The 21407-nt window shown below is 42.8% G+C and overlaps 1 protein-coding gene across 1 annotated transcript in view; it reads right to left on the bottom strand.

Annotated features, from left to right (window-relative positions):
- Positions 1-3044, bottom strand: part of LOC124620236 (facilitated trehalose transporter Tret1-like) — a 33468-nt gene extending 30424 nt beyond the window's left edge. The window contains exon 1 of the mRNA XM_047146904.1: positions 2803-3044. Within this exon, the coding sequence (XP_047002860.1) occupies positions 2803-3044 (242 nt within the window). The remainder of the gene's footprint in view (positions 1-2802) is intronic.
- Positions 3045-21407: the final 18363 nt, after the last annotated feature.

Below are 21407 nucleotides of genomic sequence, written 5' to 3'. Positions count from 1 at the left end.
AACAGTTCGAAGTGGCGTGGAATCAACAAGTCGTTGGAAGTCCCCTGCAGAAACAATGAGCCATACTGCCTCTATAGACGTCCAGAATTGCGAAAGTGCTGTCGGTGCATGATATTGTGCATGAACTGACATCTTGATTGATGTTCGATAGGCTTCAGGTCTGGATGACCGAATCATTCACTTGAACAATCCAGAATTTCCTCAAACCAGTCGCCTCGTGACACGACATCCTTCTTTGGGAAGTATCCGAAGATAACGATTTCCAGTAAATGATCGATTAAGTAGGACCAGAGGACCCAGTCCATTGAATGTAAACACTGCTCACACCATTATTGAGCCATCGCGAGCTTGCACAGTGCCTTGTTGACAACTTGGGTCCACGGCTTCGTAGGATCTGCGCCACACTTGAATCCTACCCTCAGCTCTTACCTACTGAAATGAGATTCATCTGACTAGAGCACAGTTTTCCAGTCGACCGATATGGTCACGAGGCCAGGAAAGGCGCTGCAGGGGGCGATGTCGTGCTGTTAGCAAAGGGACCTGCGTCAATCGTCTGCTGCATATCCCATTAGCGCCAAATTTCGTCCAACTGTCCTAACGGGTAGGTTCATCGTACGTCCCACATTGGTTCCTGTGGTTACTTCAGGTAGTGTTGCTTGTCGGTTAGCACTGACAACTCTATGGAAACGTCACTGGTCTCGTTCGGTACTGGAAAGCCGTCAGCCACAGCGTTGTGCTTAGTAGGAGGTAATGCCTTAAATATGATATTGTAGGCACACTCTTGACACTATGGACCTCGAAATGTTGAATTCCATAAATTTTCCGAAATGGAGTGTTCCATGGCTCTAGCTCGAACTTTCATTCCGTGTTCAAAGTCTGTTAATTCCCGTCGTGTGGCCATAAATACTTGAGTACAAATAACAATTGGTTCAAATGGCTATGGGAACTATGGGACTTAACATCTGAGGTCATCAGTCCCCTAGAACTTAGAACTACTTAAACCTAACTAACCTAAGGACATCACACACATCCATGCCCGAGGCAGGATTCCAACCTGCGACCTTAGCAGTCGCGCGGTTCCGGACTGAAACGCCTAGAACCGCTCGGTCACCGTGGCCAGCTACAAATAACACCTCCGCTAGTGCATTGTCCTTTTGTACCTTGTGTGCGCCATCTGTGTAAGTGCAAATCGCTATCCTATTACTTTTGCCACCTCATTATGTAATGAAAAAGGGTAGATTGATATTCACCGTAAAAATGACACGTCGAGTTGCACACAGACACAACGAGAATATTGGTACACACTGATCTTTTGGGACAGAGCCTTCTTCAGAAAGGAAGAGAAACACACACACAAATTCACCCAAGCGATCACACCTCACGCATACATGACCGCTATCTCCCGCTGCTCTAGCCAGGGTGGCCGGAGATAACGGTAATGTGCGCATAATGTGTGCTTGCTTGTGTGAATTTGTGTGCTTCTTTTTGCTTCTGAAGTAGGTTTTGGCCGAAAGCTCAATGTGTTCACAGCTTTTTGTTCTGTGTGCGTGCAACTCAATGAGTCATTTTTACAGTGAATACCACTCTACTCTTTTCATAACATTGCTGATACTCCAACCTTGACTTTCCATTGTTAGAGCTTCCATTTCTTTCTTTACTCTTCTGTTTATTATTTTGTTGCCGTAAATGCTGTTGTAAATAATTTTGTGGTAGCTGAACATTATCAAATGATCGGAATAAATAGTTCATAACAATTCATTTTACCACAAGATCGTGACGGTTCTGATTATGACCCTACACAAATTCTCAAGTGCGTTTTCTACTTTTCTCAGGAACTTCGAGAAGATGCAACGTTTGCCATTTTGTTCGCCCCCATAGATTTACCTAAAACCCATTTTACCTTGACGGATGCCTATAAATAGAGCATTGTATACATTATGGATATCAGTTATTAGATCTGGAAATGAAATAGTATCACTATTGTTGTTGTTGTTGTTGTGCTCTTCAGTGCAGAGACTGGTGTGAGGCAGTTCTCCATGCTACTCTATCCTGTGCAAGCTGCTTCATCTTCCAATACCCACTGCAACCTACATCCTTCTGAATCTGCTTATTGTATTCATCTCTTGGTCTCCCTCTACGATTTTTACCCACCACGCTAGCCCTCCAATACTAAATTGGCGATCCCTTGATGCCTCAGAACATGTCCTACCAACCGATTCCTTCTTCTAGTCAAGTTGTGCCACAAACTCCTCTTCTCCCCAATTCTATTCAATACCTCCTCATTAGTTATGTGATCTACCCATCTAATCTTCAGCATTCTTCTGTAGCACCACATTTCGAAAGCCTCTGTTCTCTTTTTGTCTAAACTATTTATCGTTCACGTTTCACTTCCATATATGGCTACACTCCATACAAATACTTTCAGAAACGACGTTCTGACACTTAAATCTATACTCGATGTTAACAAATTTCTCTTCTTCAGAAATGCTTTCCTTGCCATTGCCAGTCTACATTTTATATCCTCTCTACTTCGACCATTATCAGTTATTTTGCTCCCCAAATAACAAAACTCCTTTACTACTTTAAGCGTCTCATTTACTAATCTAATTCCCGCAGCATCACCCGACTTAATTCGACTACATTCCATTATCCTCGTTTTTCTTTCGTTGATGTTCATCTTATACCCTCCTTTCAAGACACTGTCCATTCCGTTCAACTGCTCTTCCAAGTCCTTTGCTGTCTCTGACAGAATTACAATGTCATCGTATGACTGAACATCTGTAAGTCGAGAATGGTCCTTACCTGGCGACGTAGAGGGCAACGACAGAGGTCGAGAACATCAGGATGGTCCACGAGACAAGTGCAGGTGTTACAGTCAGGTAGCCGAGCATTTTGCGGCCGACGTGGCCGCCGAGACCGGCGAACACTGGCACGAAGGCGCAGCTGGCGACCGCCATCAGCGCCACCAGCCACGAGCCCTGCTCCACCGTCAGCGGCTGGTCGGCCAGGCCGCTCTCTGCAGACAGCAGCTGCGGCAGCGCCATGGCGGGCCACGCCGTAGCCGAGCCCAGCGAGAACGTGTTCAGGTTCACTGTGCACGCAGGCGCACACCAATGTCATTGTTAGGGGCCCCCACTAATAATGTAGACTCGCAAAACCACAACTCCCACTGATACACCTACACTGTCTGATAAAAAGCGTCCAAACACATGGAATGCGAAATTGACCACTAAATTTTACAAGATGAGCATAGGCCAGTGGAAGAGGTGTGGAGAGGGGGGGGGGGGGGGGGGAGAAGAGCCGTGTTCTCAGCAGAGATGCAGTAACAGTAGAATGGATCTGTGAGGAGGCCCCGGTGACATTGAATGTAGACTGGATTTCACCTAAGTAACAAATCCTTTGTAACGTATTACTTACTATCTTTAAGACGTTTCTCATCGAGCCATGTACGTTATATCGCATTTCTAGCTACTTCTCCCACACAAATAATGATAAAAATTCAGAAATTCAGGGTAGTCACCAACCCTTCTCCACCATAAGTGTAGAATAGTGCCTTTCTATCCAATGACGATTGGCCGCCAATGGTATCCACAGGAGATGAGCTACCAGCGCCCCTTCGTCTACATCAGAGAGGGAATATTAACCAATGACTATGGCCCACCAATGGTAGCCATATGAATTTTATCCAAAACTATCACTTCTCCAGCATGAACACGTGAAAACTCCCCCTTTATAAGAGGACGCGACACTCGTCTCTGACAGTGTTCTAGCAGCAGCGGACAGCAGAAGATCCTGAGGAAGATCCCAGCAGAGGGGTCGAAACGTAGATCATTTTAGAAGAAACATGACGCGGCCTAATAACCCAGAAGATTTTAACTTCACCTTCCTAAAAATTTAGAGAAAAACGGAGCTGGAAAATTATTGGTTTAATTACTTTAATAATTCAATTACAAGTAAGCAAATTGCTTTAAGTAGCCAGATAAATAGCTCCCCATGTCGTGAACGAAGCAACTTAATTAATTCAGGATTGGAAATCGGAATAAGTGGGTAAGATCAACACCACAGAATTTATCTTTCACGTAGATTTTTTATTGTATCTAAGTATTTGGTTGCACATCCAAACTACAAATAACAATTGCCTGACTAGAAATATTTAAGTTAGAATTACGTGAGAAGGTAACAGAGCACAATTTAACTACAGCAAGAAGAAACACAGAAAACGGGGGTGGGAGACAATGATACTATCATCTCCTTTGCACTCATACCATAAAAATAGCTCAGCGAGATTCGCATTACGATTCTACGCATGCACTATTCTGGACAGAGGTTTAACCAATGCAAGAGGTTATGCGATAATTATTCAACATACTGACTGCGTTTGCTGCTTGCAAACGGCCGAACTAGAGCACGTGGGGCCTTCCGAATGAAACTGTTGTGCTGCTTTCTAGAAAGCACACGAAAGAACAGATATTCTTGCAGAAATTATAGCTCATTAAAGAAGCAAATTGTTAAAATAAAGCCTACTTCGGTGCCGTCGTGGACCAGGAGGGTCATTGATTACCAAACGCGTGGCACAAAATCGACACACGAAGACAAAATCAACTTCCACAAAATATAACATTAAAATAATTAAGTCATACCCGCTTCGACACAGTATTACACTCACGTACGGTTGAAGTGATCCTAACCAGCTTTTCCTAATAAGATTTACCGTTTGAAATTCTACTTCATCATTGTTCAAAATGAACAAAGTAACTTCCACACTTTTGACTCAAACACCCGAAAATCGCTATTTAAAGCACTATAATTATGGCACATTCGGAAAAATAACTCGCTTCAGACGCTTCAGTTAAGCTGAAGTTCTTAAGTATTTCAACAGTTAAACATAACAAAGTCCTCGCTCAACTTGCTTCCTATCACCTGAAACCCTCCTTAAGAGGTATAATCCGTACTCACCAAGCGTTCATCAAAGATAGCCGCTTTCTCTTTCGAGATTACCTAGCTCCCCGTGCAGCAGAAGCTACCAGAGGGGTAGCCCTCCGTCACCAACCTCACACACAAAAACATCCTTCGACTAAGATGGGTAAACCTCTCCGTTCAGGTATTGGAAACCTAAGTTGGTCTTCCTGTGCTCTCCTAACGAGAAGCAACATCGTCTGCTCCCAGGAGACGATGACCAACTCAGCGTTTCCCACGAAACAAAACCGAAACCCCACATTAAAACACACACATAATATTCAATAGGCTTTTATTGAGTGCTCAGTCTTTCTCGAAGAGTTCATGAATTGAACTAAAATCAGGAAGTAAAGCGAATAGTTGTACCGAATTCGACAATCGTCTTGTGAAACGACTTCACAGAGACGTTTTACCTTCAAGGACATTTCAGGCATTTCAGTCATTCCAGAACTGCCCAAATCGACTGTTCATGACAGTGAAATGGAAACGTAAAGCCATAACAACAGCTAAACAAACACCGGGCAAACCTCATGGTCTGACAGAGAGGCACCTTCGAGCATTGAGGAGGGTATTTACAAAAAATCACATGAAATCAGCAGAAGTGCTATCAGCTGTCCAGTTAGCATAACGACTGTGGGGTAGGGATTTGAAAAGGATGGGCTATAATGGTCGAGCAGCTCCTTTTAAGCTACACATTTCTATATTGATTCTAAGCGACGCTTGAGATAGTGTCAAGAGAGGCGTCACTGGGCAGGGATCGTAGCGAAAAGAGTGATTTGGAGCGATGAATGGCGGTACGTCCTGTGGTAATTCATGTAGTGTTTCCGGTTTGGCACATGTCTTTAGAACGTTATCTGCCATCGTGTGTTGTGTCAGCAGTGAAGTATGGAGGAGGTGGTGGTATGGTACTGGGATCCTTCTCTTGGTTGCTGGTGTTCACATTGCTGCTCTGAAGAAAACAGTCAATGTGGGAGAATATGAAACCATTTTACGACATTATGTGCTGTCTACAGAAAAGAAAGAGTTCGTATATGACGATTGTTTGTGTAGCCTGCCATTGCAACAAGTCATCAAGCAGTATATGTAAGGCAATGGTTTGTGCACAGTAACATTCCAGAAATGAAGTGGCCTCCCCAGGGTCCCGACCAGTGCCCAAGGGAACACTTCTGGGGTGAGTTAGAAAGGCGAACCCGCTCCAGACAATAGCGTCCAACGTCATTGTCTGGTTTTGGCTGTTGAGGAAGACTGAGCTAGCGTTCCTCCACGGACATTCAGGCACTAAAACTGTTCCCAGCATAGTTCAAACCATCACAGAAGCGAAAAGTGACAACACCCCACATTAACGTCCACTGATAGATGACCCTATTATTTTGTTGGGGTAGTGTATCTTGTAGCCAGTTGTTGTCCACGATTGTACGACGCAGTGAAACATGTCGCTGCTACAGTGTTGCCACCTACACCCTGGTCGCAAGCAGTACGGCACCGTCTTCAAAACGAGCGGATCTGTAGCTGTCAGACAGTTTGCTAGCTGCACTTGTTGATGTTGTGTGAAGCTTTTCACCACCACTGGTTCTGCTGTGCGAGTACCCCCTTCATTTGAGGCTTCGGCTTTTATTCCAGTGGCTAATGATTTCATTCCATGACGTCAAACAAGCCCTGCATCAGAATTACGATGTATATTAAAAATCTGTGATCACATAAATTTATGTAGTTGTCTAATTATACAGGTAATTCAGTGCAACAAAATTAAGCTGGAGGGCCATCGGAAATTGCTGGTTTTGATCGCGTGCCAATTGTGTTTGTAATACAATCATTGAACTGTGCTGAAAAAAGACAAAGAACAAAAAAAAAGTCACAATAAAAATTAAACGTAATGTAATCAGTGATGCATATCAAAGGGTTTCGTTTTATCAGAGTATTGCTATGAAAGTGGATTTTATCTAGGCAAAGTACCGGGTGATCAAAAAGTCAGTGTAAATTTGAAAACTGAATAAATCACGGAATAATGTAGATAGAGAGGTACAAATTGACATACATGCTTGGAATGACACGGGGTTTTATTAGGACCAAAAAAATACAAAAGTTCAAAAAATGTCCGACAGATGACGCTTCATCTGATCAGAATAGCAATAATTAGTATAACAAAGTAAGACAAAGCGAAGATGATCTTTACAGCAAATGCTCAATATGTCCACCATCATTCCTCAACAATAGCTGTAGTCGAGGAATAATGTTGTGAACAGCACTGTAAAGCATGTCCGGAGTTATGGTGAGGCATTGGCGTCGGATGTTGTCCTTCAGTATCCCTAGAGATGTCGGTCGATCACGATACACTTGCGACTTCAGGTAACCCCAAAGCCAGTAATCGCACGGACTGAGATCTGGGGACCTGGGAGGCCAAGCATGACGAAAGTGGCGGCTGAGAACACGATCATCACGAAACGACGCGCGCAAGAGATCTTTCACGTGTCTAGCAATATGGGGTGGAGCGCCATCCTGCATAAACATCGTACGTTTCAGCAGGTGTTTATCAGCCAGGCTGGGGATGATGCGATTCTGTAACATATCGACGTACCTCTCACCCGTCACGGTAGCAGTTACAGAACCAGAATCACGCATTTCCTCGAAGAAAAAAGGCGCGATAGTGGTAGATGTGATAAATCCAACCCATACCGTGACTTTCTCGTCGTGCAATGGTGTTTCCACGACAGTTCTAGGATTTTCGGTAGCCCAAATTCTGCAGTTGTGGGCGTTGACAGACCCTCGGAGCGTGAAATGAGCTTCGTCGGTCCACAACACGTTACTCAACCGATCGTCATTTTCCGCCATCTTTTGAAACGCCCACACCACAAATGCCCTCCGCTTCACTAAATCGTCAGGTAACAGTTCATGATGCCGATGGACTATGTACGGATAGCATCGGAGGGTACGCCTCAGTGCCAACCAAACAGTAGTGTATGGAATGCCGCAACGAGCGACTGCACGAGCGCTGACTTCCCCGTGCATAGTCGAACCCGCTACAGCCCCATTTCGTCCTGAACTGTCTCAGCAGCATTACGCCTTGTGCTCGGTCGGCCACTACGGGGTCTTTCGTCTAAACAACCCGTGGCTTCGAACTCCGAAATCATTCTCGCCACACTGCATCTGTCAACGGACCTTTGCCCGTTCGAATCCCCTTCCTATGGCGATAGGATCGTAACGCTGAACTAGCACATTCGCCATTCTGATAATACAGCTTCACTAAAAGCGCCTTTTCAGGCAACGTCAAAATGCAGCGACTGCTGGCGCATTTGATTCTCTCTCTCTCTCTCATTACAGCTCCTTTTACACACGATTGTCACGGGCAGTCACTGACATTTTGCTGTCCAGCGCCATCTGTCGGACATTTTGTGAACTTTTTTTGGTTCTAATAAAACCCCATGTCATTCCAAGAATGTGTGTCAATTTTTACTTCTCTATCTACATTATTGCATGGTTTATTAAGTTTTAGAATTTATACTAACTTTTTGATCACCCTGTAATTCGAAAGTTATCGATACATGTTTATTGATATTTCAGTTAAGAAATGGCAATTAAAACATCGTCTCAATGGTGCAGTCTTCTTGCGGGAAAAATTTATTATCCTTGATCGCAAATAATGGTATATACAAGCATGACCTTGCTGCTGGCGGGTAGTCTTGCATGCCTCAGTGATAGAGGTAGCCATACGGTAGGTGGAACCACAGTGAAGGGGTATCCGTTGAGAAACCAACGTGTGATTCCAGTAGAGGGACAGCAGCCTTTTCAGTAGTTGCAGGGCAACAGTCTGTGTGATTGACTTACCTTGTAACATCAACAAAAACGGCCTTGTGTGTGCTGATACTGCGAACGTCTGTAACCAAGAGGAAACTACAACCATAATTTTCCCAACGAGATGCAGCCCTACTGTGTGATGAAATGAAGATGGTATCCTCTTGCGTAAAGTCCTCCAGAAGTAAAATAGTCCCCTCTTGGGATCTCCAAGCGGGGACTACTCAGGAGGATGTCGTTATGAAGACAAACTAAACTGATCCTCTACAGATTGGAGTGCGGAATGTCAGATCCCTTAATCAGGGAGGTAGGTTAAGAAATTTAAAAGGAGTAGTAGGCTAATGGGGCTACGACGCTAACATTGATACATAAATTAAATTGAGCAATTAATAATCCCATCCACTCCCACACTGACACCACCCGCACCCACCACCATAAACACATGCACCACCAGATGATGGCATGTGTTTTCAATAGTTGGCAAGTGGGTCCCCACCCCTCCCCCTTCCCTCATCACCTACCCTTTTGATAGGAATTTCGAATTTTGGTGGCAGTTTCTTTGTACCAGGTACGTTCCTCCACCAAACCCCTTCCCAGGAATAGGGGGAAATTCAAAATGGCGATGCTTTTTCCAGGGTCAAACACCGGTCCCCCTGGGAGGAAATCCCAAGTGTATCGTCTGTCACATGGAAACTGTCCATATGCAAGAGATGAAGGTTGGGTTTAGTGTACTTCATTTATTTTGGTTGGGAAGCTGAGGTAAATATGGGTCATAACTATGTAATAAACAATGAAAAATCGGTCCAGTTACACAATTATATGCATAGTGGTAAACAATGAGTCTCTAAAATCTCAATACAGCTGAAAAATCGACGAAGCCATACAACTGGTGTTATCGTGCTGGGAAAAAATTTCAAAATCCCACTCTAAACTAGAGGGAACATTTACATCTACATCTACATGGTTACTCTGCAATTCACATTTAAGTACTTGGCAGAGCCGCGCTGGATTAGCCGAGCGGTCTGAGGCGCTGCAGTCATGGACTGTGCGGCTGGTCCCGGCGGAGGTTTGAGTCCTCCCTCTGGCATGGGTGTGTGTGTCTGTCCTTAGTATAATTTAGGTTAAGTAGTGTGTAAGCTTAGGGACTGATGACCTTAGCAGTTAAGTCCCATAAGATTTCACACACATCTGAACATCAACTTGGCAGAGGGTTCATCGAACCACAATCATACTATCTCTCTACCATTCCACTCCCGAACAGCGCGCCGGAAAAGCGAACACCTAAACCTTTCTGTTCGAGCTCTGATTTCTCTCATTTTATTTTGATGATGATGCCTACCTATGTAGGTTGGCTCAACAAAATATTTTCGCATTCGGAAGAGAAAGTTGGTGACTGAAATTTCGTAAATAGATCTCGCCGTGACGACAAACGTCTTTGCTTTAATGACTTCCATCCCAACTCGCGTATCATATCTGTCACACTCTCTCCACTATTACGTGATAATCCAAAACGAACTGCCCTTTTTTGCACCCTTTCGATGTCCTCCGTCAATCGCACCTGGTAAGGATCCCACACCGCGCAGCAATATTCTAACAGAGGAGGAAGGAGTGTAGTGTAAGCTGTCTCCTTAGTGGACTTTTTGCATCTTCTAAGTGTCCTGCCAATGAAACGCAACCTTTGGCTCGCCTTCCCCACAATATTATCTATGTGGTCTTTCCAAATGAAGTTGTTCGTAATTTTAACACCCGGGTGCTTAGTTGAATTGACAGCCTTGAGAATTGTACTATTTATCGAGTAATCGAATTCCAACGGATTTCTTTTGGAACTCACGTGGATCACCTCACACTTTTCGTTCAACTGCCACCTGCCACACCATACAGCAATCTTTTCTAAATCGCTTTGCAGCTGATACTGGCCTTCGGATGACCTTACTAGACGGTAAATTACAGCATCATCTGCGAACAGCCTAAGAGAACTGCTCAGATTGTCACCCATGTCATTTATATAGATCAGGAACAGCAGAGGTCCCAGGACGCTTCCCTGGGGAACACCTGATATTACTTCAATTTTACTCGATGATTTGCCGTCTATTACTACGAACTGCGACCTTCTTGACAGGAAATCACGAATCCAGTCGCACAACTGAGACGATACCCCATAGGTCCGCAGCTTCATTAGAAGTCGCTTGTGAGGAACGGTGTCAAAAGCTTTCCGGAAATTTAGAAATACGGAATCAACTTGAGACCCCCTGTCGATAGCGGCCATTACTTCGTGCGAATAAAGAGCTAGCTGCGTTGCACAAGAACGATGTTTCCTGAAACCATGCTGATTACGTATCAATAGATCGATCCCTTCGAGGTGATTCATAATGTTTGAATACAATATATGCTCCAAGACCCTGCTGCAAACCGACGTCAATGATATAGGTCTGTAGTTCGATGGATTACTCCTACTACCCTTCTTAAACACTGGTGCGACCTGCGCAATTTTCCAATCTGTAGGTACAGATCTATCGGTGAGCGAGCGGTTGTATGTGATTGCTAAGTAGGGAGCTATTGTATCAGCGTAATCTGAAAGGAACCTAATCGGTATACAATCTGGACCTGAAGTCTTGCCCGTATCAAGCGATTTGAGTTGCTTGAAACAGCCAGCTGCTATTTCATCCATACACCAAACTTTTTCTGCAGCCTACTGCCCTTCTGCCAGCAAAGGAGCAACACCCAGCATACTTTGAGGCGAAAATCGAAACATCAGCCCTTCGCTAAGAGAAAAGGATGTAAAGTCAATTAAACAATACGAGTTAAATGAGGGACACACCAAGTGCATGTAAAATATAGTGGAACCGTCCCGCCCCACACGCCGCCCCCTGGTCGCGGCACACACGGCTGCCTAGGGCGACCACACACACACACACACACACACACACACACACACACACACACACACACTGGACGATCCCCACACCGTCTCCGTAATTTCCCGCCGTTTTGAATGTGAAAATTCTTCACTGTAACAATTATATTTATCGTCAATACATCTCTCATAATTGAGCATCTGTTGAAAAGGGAAACACAATCGGGAGAATAATAAATGTTATCTTTCCATGAAAACAGGCGCAGGCCATTTTCTTTTAATTTTATGAGAAAAACCGATATAGCTTTTATAAGAATACAATTCGCATCTCATTATTTCATTATATTGAAACATCCAATGAAATGAAAAAAAAAAAAACATCACGGTCGCCGATCACAGTCGGCCAGACTACACAGGTGTATGTATATGTCCACCCTGTGTAAAATAGGGCAAAAAAGCTTCCGCTGTTTTGCTGTGAAAACTGCTGATGACAGCAGAATAGCCCCTTTATTTCTAAACCGTCATCGTAGTAAAGAAAAAGTGAGAATTTAAACTCCGAAAAAATAACGTCTATATTAAGCAATTTCTTTCAGCTTGATGGACAAATTATACGACTAGAGAGCATCTCTTGCATTCAAATCGGCGTCCGTAAATAACCTTTCATGCACATGTGTATTAAAAACATTTCAGATACATGATATAACGTTATAGAATACAGCCTTTTCGCCATTTGCTCACACATATGAAAGAAAGCACAATCATTGTACGTTCTACAACAAGAAGCTATAATTCAAGAGGACGTTGCTGTTCTGTACACTATGGCAGGTCCTGTTTTACGAATGTGATGCTATATCACACTGGCGTTTACGGAACAAATCCTGAAAGCCTGCCTTGTAATAGAACCTCCTATAAGATTTTACCGTATCTCTATCTCTCTCTCTCTCTCTCTCTCTCTCTCTCTCTCTCTCTCTCTCTCTCTTCCGATGCATCGAAACCAAATACCATATGGATGCTTGACATTTTTACTCCATAATTCCCCTCTACGGACCTCTCTGTAAAGTTTCTGTCATACAACAGACAATAATTCGCAACAGCAGCAGATTCATGCGTTCTAGTTTTGTAAGCAGTTTGATCATCACAGCCTGTTTCACGCAATCTGTTCACGTGTCGGGAAAAACACTATCATTTCGGGGTGCCACAGTGAGCTATAACTAAAATGGTGTCTGCTTTACAATTAGAGATGATAGAGTATGAAATAGCATAGAACTCGCGGTAACACCTATGGTTGAACGTGCAATCGTGGCGATAATAACAAAAAGAGTCATGATTCTACGAGAATAAACGGTTCAAATGGCTCTGAGCACTATTGGACTTAATTTCTGCGGTCATCAGTCCCCTAGAACTTAGAACTACTTAAACCTGATTAACCTAAGGACATCACACACATCCATGCCCGAGGCAGGATTCGAACCTGCGACCGTAGTGGACGTGCTGTTCCAGACTGTAGCGCCTAGAACCGCTCGGCCACTCCGGCCGGCTGCGAGAATAGATACAGCCGATTTATACTAGTTTTATGAGCAAAATCGGTGTATTTTTGAGAGAAATATGGAAGTGAAACATGGACAACGGCAAACAGTTTAGAAAAGAAGAGAATAGAAACTTTTTAAATGTGGTGCTACAGCCGAATGTTGAAAATTAGACGGATACATCACGTAACTAATGAGGAGGTACTGACCAGAACTGGGGACAAGAAACTTGTGGCACAACTTGATCAGAAGAAGGGATCAGTTGGTAGGACACATTCTATCAAAGGATCACCAGTTTAATACTGGGGGAAACTGTGGGTGGTAAAAATCGTAGAGGGGGAGATCAAGAGATGAATACAGCAAGTAGATTCAGAAGGATGTAGTCTGCAGTAGTTACTCGGAGAGTAGACACTTTCACAGGATAGAGTAGCATGGAAATCTGCATCAAACTAGCCTTCGGACTGAAGAACACCACCATAACAACTACTTCCCGCAAATTGAAGTACCATATTCAGACCGCTTAGTACAAGGAAGTAGTGTCTACATCGAGCTTTATTGTTAGACATTTTGTCATAACTGTGTTTTACAATTTAACTGGCGGTACAGGCATTATGTTACCACCTACAACATTATGTAATGAAACAGGTAGAGACAGCCTAGAGCTGTTAGCAGGGACACATCTTACGATACTGTACAAGGCGAAATGTATTCTGCTACCTACTTATTATACCACTATGATGTAGCTATTGCATTACTAAATACGGTGGGGCGTAATATGACACTTTTACAGTGAGTGAAATTGTAAAACACAGTTACGACAAGATGTCTAACTATAAAGTCTTGTACTAAGTGAACTGAAGATGGCAATTTATTTTGCGGAAAATTGTTTTCTACGTACAAATATCAAGGCTACTAAAGTGTTTCCAAAAGACGACAACATCATTGATAATTATTTGTCGTCTCCTACAGAAACGAGAATATCACATTATTGTAAAATCATCGTCTTTTAACTAAAATTAGTTGTCAGAATAGAGGTGTTTTGACGCCGATTTTCGACTGAAATGCAAAAATTGCTTGCAGGTACCTAGGAACACACATTTCCTTGTTGGTGTTTTCATCTAGTGACAGATGTTAGAAACGCTTGAAGGAACACACACTATATACCGCCATAAGCCGTTTCCTGCATTTTCTATTGTTTTTTTGACAAATGACGTTGAGTTTTGTGCAGCGTTTGTAAATATGACGAGTTCTGCGCTTTAAGAGCTGGATAATATGTTTGAACTGCTTGGACGTTATCTCTAGTTCTTCAGTTACAGCGTTTTATGCAAGTAAAATTATGCACATTTTAATAACTAATTTAATAAAGCGTGAACGGTTAAACAATACTTCTTCAGTCGTGCGCCATCTTGTACTTTGAAACGGAAGAACGTTTTGTACCATTGAACACATGATATTTGCAAATGAATTAAGTTTCTTTAACGTCTCAACAAGTTCCCCTGTCTTTAAAATGGAAATTTGTGTTAGTTTTCAATAGCTTTTATTTCAAAATACTAATACATTTCACTCGTAAATGGTTTCTGGTAACACTGTTTCTTAATGTGATTTCAGTAACTGATTATTGTTGTGTAATAAACAATGTCATACACAGAGTACAAAATAATTGACAAGATTTTCTCGATTGCAGCAATTTCAAATTTCAGTAGAATATTTGTTTACAGTTACTTGGCCATGTTATATCTTGAAACATCTTCTCACTCTGGGAAAACCTTACTTTTCTGGAGTGATTTTTGTAATTTCAGAAAATGATTGCAGCACAAAAAAGGGAATATTGTCATTTCAAAATGGAGTAAGAAAATATATTAAACTTCTACTGCACGGCTGGCTATAGGCGAATCTGAAAAGTACCTATTCTCATTTTAAGGTCTGCAAGATTAGTGCAGGGGAGCTGTCCTTCACATAACCTGTTGTAATACTGCGGATATGACATTTTTCTCACTTCCAAAAATGGTAGGAAACCTAGGGATAATTTCTAAAACAGAAGCCAAATACGAAAACTTGAATCACACGAAGAAGCCTGATAAGGTAACGGGGTCAGGGATTTTCTCTGCCTCGTGATGACTGGGTGTTGTGTGCTGTCCTTAGGTTAGTTAGGTTTAAGTAGTTCTAAGTTCTAGGGGACTGATGACCATAGATGTTAAGTCCCATAGTGCTCAGAGCCATTTGATCCTGATAAGGTAAACATATGTAAAAAGATTGATATGGAGGGGAATCAGTCATTTCAAACAGTTTTATGTAGTGGCCTAAAGAGTCTGCAATTTTGCATCAGAACCATCTTGTATTACGTTGACTTTAGTTTTCATCTGTAGCTATCGAATTTGAATATATCGAGTGGTCGTAATCGAATACGGAGTTAGTAAAAGAACGGTAAGTTCAACAGAATTATGTCACAGCGTGCACGTATGAAAGTGGGTGGTGGTGGTGGTGGTGGTGGTGGTGGTGCATTAGAAAAGATCACTGCACCACATTAACGCTCCAGCCAACAGCGTCATTTTGCCGCGTGAGGTGAAGGCAATCAGTCACTGCAGTGTTCATTGTCCCCTAGAACTTAGAACTACTTAAACCTAACTAACCTAAGAATATCACATACAACCATGCCCGAGGCAGGATTCGAACCTGCGACCGTAGCGGTCCCGCGGTTCCATACTGTAGCGCCTAGAACCGCACGGCCACCCGGGCCGGCGCCAACCTATGGTTGGAAACATTTAGATCATGGTTGGTTTCATAACTAAAACCATTTCGAGATTTACCACAGAAAAATTATGGCGTTCGTCAGTCAGTGTTAATCAACCGACGTAACAAAGCCCTACTTCAATTTCGGCACATGTTGGACAGGAACGCTGCAATCAGGGAGCTGGATTTTCCGCCAAGTATGTATGCTGCTGTGCACAATTCCTTCAGGGCGGTGTTATTCTCCTAAACCTTTTACATTTTTGTCCGTACTTTATCTCCCACTTCACCTGGAGCTTTTCTTTTTAACTTCCTCCAGAAAAGATGTTCTCGTTGATAGGTCTCTCTGGGCCTTCTAGTTCGGAAACAATTCTTTCATTAAATGTGTAGTCGGCTCTAATATAAGCGAAGCCTCGTTAAACTGAAGTATGTTTGAGTAATTGTTTCGTTGAAGTTACAGAGGCGGTATCCTCTGATAAATTCTTAATTACCTTCTGGGTTCCTGGGAGATGCTTATTGTAATTCCGCGAGTAACAACAGATTAACATGGCAAAGGAGCATCTGAACGTTTGAATGCTTGTATCTATGATGGTACCTAAACAAAAATTTTCTTTACCGTTGAGATCAGTTTATTTATCTTAGGGACGTCTAGCCTTACATGTTTTGCTATACGGTTAATCCACGTAGTACCAACGTTACATGCAGTATCAAAGGTACTAGAAGCAACTGAAAGACTGCAGCCATATATACAGCGCAATCTGTCAAGGCCAGAAGCATCCAATTCATATCCACGCCATTTGGATGTACTATTTTCAGTGCGTTGTTGACAAAATGTAATTGTAGTCTTCAGTAGTTGTTTTGAACAAGTCAAATAAGCTTCAATGGATGGGAAATAGCTGTCAACCAGGTGAAAAATAAAAGTTTCTTAAACCATGACCATTGTTTTAACAGTTTTACAACTTTCTTCAGAGGAAAGTATTGTGCCTATCAAATATTATGACACTGTGTGTAGAACACAGATAAATAATTACAATAAGCATTATTACAGTGTGACGTCATACAAGTTGCTCATTGCAGCTACGCGCATACAGGACTTGTAGGAGCGCCAACTACCAGAGACGAAGGGGGCTGGTTGGGCTGTTTGGGGGGAGGAGACCAAACAGCGAGGTCATCGGTCTCATCGGATTAGGGAAGGAAGTCGGTCGCGCCCTTTCAAAGGAACCATCCCGGCATTTGCCTCGAGTGATTTAGGGAAATCACGGAAAACCTAAATCAGGATGGCCAGACTCGGGATTGAACCGTCGTCCTCCCGAATGGGAGTCCAGTGTGTTAACCACTGAGCCACATCGCTAGACCATAGCCAACCTGAGGATAGTGTATCTTCTCCTCAGCCAGTTGGCGCATGTCACTACCTATGTGCTTGGCATGTTTACCCTCTTTAGAGTCCGATGTCACGTATTATATTTAAATGTCATATATATACAAATCTTTCAAGTGGCACACTACATGCTGTTGGATCCCCTTTCAGATGTGTGGTGTTTAAAAAAGCTTTAAGGCAAAGCCCTACAGTAGAGATTTAATACTCTCACATCGGAAGTACATAATATGTGATTCTACGTGAGTATGCTACACTAAAATAAATTATAAACATTTATGTAAGTTGATTTTATGTAAGTCTGCAGGCTTTCGTGGCCGTTTCACTGAAGTTAAAATCTTCTGTGTTATTAGGCCGCGTCATGTTTCTTCTGAAATGATCGACGTTTCGACCCCTCTGCTGGGATCTTCCTCAGGATCTTCTGGTGTCCATTAAAACTAGAACACTGTCAGAAACGAGTGTCGCGTCCTCTTATAAAGAGGGAGTTTTCACGCGTTCGTGTTGGAGAAGCGATAGTACTGGTTAAAATTCATATGGCTACCATTGGTGGGCCATAGTCATTGGCTAATATTCCCGCTCTGATGCAGAAGAAGGGGCGTTGGTAGCTCATCTCCTGTGGATACCATTGGCGGCCCATCGTCATTGGCTAGAAAGGCACTATTCTACACTTATGCTGGAGAAGGGTTATTGGTTGAAATGCCTGCTACCGCTATTGGTTGGTCGTAATCAGTGGCTAGATTCGAAACGGACAGAGCTAGAGAGGGGGAATGTTTACCCAAAATATTATTGTCCGCCGAGGTGACTTGGAGCGCGTTGTTTATGCTGTTCACACACCGCGGCCCCGTATTTACTTCCTTGATGGCGGGGAGCCGCGATGCCGGAAGCCTATAGCCGTCCTCTCTATTGAAATTAGATGCATTCTTAGAAATTTCAACCGCTTCTCGGACCTTCAGAAACATTTACTGTAATTTTGCTTGCTGTAATGATTTATCTTTGTCCATAGGTAATATTACATAGGTGTAATACCTTCTCAAAAAGACAGTTTTAAAACTGTCGAAACCATGATCTAGGTTTAATAAACCTGTATTTTGTGAGCGGTTGGCTGTTATTTCCAGTCCACTGAAGCTCTTGCATGCATAGTTGCTGAAGCACAGCCATGTTTAAAATCTTGTCAAATAAGCCCTGGTTCCAACTTGCCAACAATGAGGTTGACAATGTACTGGCCAAGACCGTCAGAAATTCCAGTGCACGTCTACTCTGAATCCACGCAATTTTTATGCAACTTCGACTCTGCAGGAACACACTGATGGGATTACGTCTCAAGAAAACTTCTGGAAAAAGTATTTTCTAGTTTTCTAAAAGGGATGTTTGCGGGCAGAAAGGCATGACACTAGTCACAGCAGTATTGGTTCTTTTTCGTGAAATGATCACTCGGCCTTAGTGGGACGTTTTATCATCCGAGACCTAATACAAAAAAGAAAGACGATGCTATATAGAAGCGCGTAGAAAAAATATCTTATGTTGTTAACGGACACTGGTACTTCATTTTAATAAAAAATGACAAATTATATACCATACACTACAGTTTACCAATTTTAGTTTTCCAACTATCCTGTCACTGAATAGATTTTTGTTAAAGTTCAAAACTTAAAAATATCGAAATTGAATGCATCAGTTTAAAAACATTTTTGCTTTATCCTATAGCTATGACATTTTCACATTGATTACTTTTCCTCTGCATCAGAATAGAACACAGCACTTACAGAATATTTACAATGTAATCTGCGTCTCCTACGCTCTGGTATTGAAGGATGTGACAAAAAATTCGGAATTCCGCGACGACAGGAAAAACAAAGGCGCATGGAAACGAAACAACTAAGCTCTTCGTTGCATGCTTGGCAGAATATGATTTTTCCACGTGTCCTACAGCGCGGATTCTCCGGCAGTCACAATCTTGTACGACTAGACTTTGAACTAGCTGTTTTCGGAATTTTCTTCTGTTCAAATATGTGCTCGCTGAAACTAGAATAGGTTTTGAACAATGAACATGTTACACTTCATATGTCCATCGGTACAATACATACTACGTAATTTGGCTGATGGATAACAAAAATTCTTCGCCAATGGCCTCACTTGCGTACAATTTATTTTACTACAACGGCTAGACAGCTTGTGTATGTGTTTTTTTCATCTGAGGTCAGACCAAGGCCTACGAATATGTGTGTCGAAACAGGCAGTTGGCCACAATTCTATGAATTGCCTGTCTTTTTCGTTTTGTTTCCAGGTATCGCCTTCAGTCTTAAACTTTCGATTCTTCTGACCAAGTCTAATCTCCTGAAAATACGCTAACTTTGTTGTATTACAGAAATAGGTACCTATAAGGATTGTAAAGCTAAATTATGCAAAAATATGGATGAACGTCGAATATAGGCTGTTTTGGGTGCTACAAAACTGATTTCGAGTTTGGTTAGTCACGAAGCGGATTAGTACAAGTTAATTTCACTAGGAACTATGGAAAAGAATAGATTTTTTCATAAAGGTCAGCAGTCTAGTTATGTGTGTGAATCCACATTTCGTCTAAATGAACCAGTGAGAGCGTTATTTCTGATGCTTCATCTTTCCGTATCTGCTTAAGTAGGCACTTTTATTCTGGTACTTCTGAAAACCAAATCCCTTTGGGTGAACAATTATTCAATGTGTTTTTGCTAGCCTGGAAGTCCAGGTCTTTGTGAGAAAATCTAAGTTTTTACAAAGGTTACATTCCATGTACTGTTTAAAACACCTATAAATTGCTACCCAGTTACATATATATCCATGTCATCGTTGAACAAATTATTGTGTTGATTTTGATTCTGCTTTGGGGCAGATACCCAGATATCCTCCCTCTAGGTGTCGTGACCTTCCTTCCGTAATTTGTACACCATCCACTTCACTTCCGTTTGTCAACACTTGCGTGCATGTTCCGTCACTCCCGTCAACATTGTCGCTCATAATTATTCCTAAATTTAATGACATTAGCAGTAGATCATCGTGGCTACCCAGAAGAGATTTTACTGAGAGGTAACAACGCACGCTGCTTTGAACTTGAACTGGGCCGTATCTAATCACACGAGTTAGTTTACGTAGCGCTCGGGCCGACAATTTAATTTGCCGAGTAATACACTCTACAAAGATACTATTTTGAGGTTGACCTTATGTTTAGTCAGGAATGACGTTTCTGTTCGAATTAGATATTAGCGAACGGTTGCCTTAAGCGTTTCATTGTCGCGTACCATTGCTACTGCAATGCTTCGAACCATTCTACTAATTTTTAAATACCACAGTAGTAGATCAGAAACTGAAGATTCTCAACAAGTTCGTCGCACCCACCTATTTTCCTTTGTCTTTTACCTCCCCCCTACTTGCTGCATCCCCATGGCTTCTCTCTCTCTCTCTCTCTCTCACACACCTCTCTCTCTCTCTCTCTCTCTCTCTCTCTCTCTCTCTCTCTCTCACACACACACACACACACACACACACACACACACACACACACCTCTCTCTCTCTCTCTCTCTCTCTCTCTCTCTCTCTCTGTGTCACAAACACAGCCACACACATAAACTGCTGCAGATGAAAGTTTCTGCGTGTGAGAACCGTTTGCATTCCCACCTTACCGACTGCTGCAGCGAGGAACTGGGGCCACGCAGATGTCTTCGTTTCGGACACTTCAGCCTTCGCATCTTCGTTTCCACTGGCGACCAGCTTGGTAGCTGCGCCTGTTATCGCATTCGTCTTGAAAACACCGGTCACACCATAATCGGTTGCGATGCCGCACTGTCCGCTACTGAGTGTCTTCATTTGTGCGTTGACACGTGTGTTGACAGCTACCGTCTGCACGGGAACTTAAGTGCGTTCGGGGAAAACGTGTGATAACCTACACAATAGCCTTATCTCCTTTGTTGTAGATGAGAATAGTGTATCGTTACTCAAGGCAGATGCCATTCAGTAAGGCGCAGAAAACAGGCATTGCGCGGGACAAAAGATACACTGTGTTCAGAATTTCCCAGTGCGTAATATAACTCAAACGTCCTTCAGTAGCCGCGGTCGCTAGAGCACGCTTGCACGGTGGCGCTCGAGTTAGAGATAAGTCCGTGTTGGTGGTGGAAAATTTTCACCGCCAGTATTTGGCCGGCAAGGGGA

The sequence above is a fragment of the Schistocerca americana genome, chromosome 6 (assembly GCF_021461395.2).
Source record: "Schistocerca americana isolate TAMUIC-IGC-003095 chromosome 6, iqSchAmer2.1, whole genome shotgun sequence".
Classification (NCBI taxonomy): Eukaryota; Metazoa; Arthropoda; class Insecta; order Orthoptera; family Acrididae; genus Schistocerca; species Schistocerca americana.
This window is presented reverse-complemented; position numbering and strand designations above follow the sequence as displayed.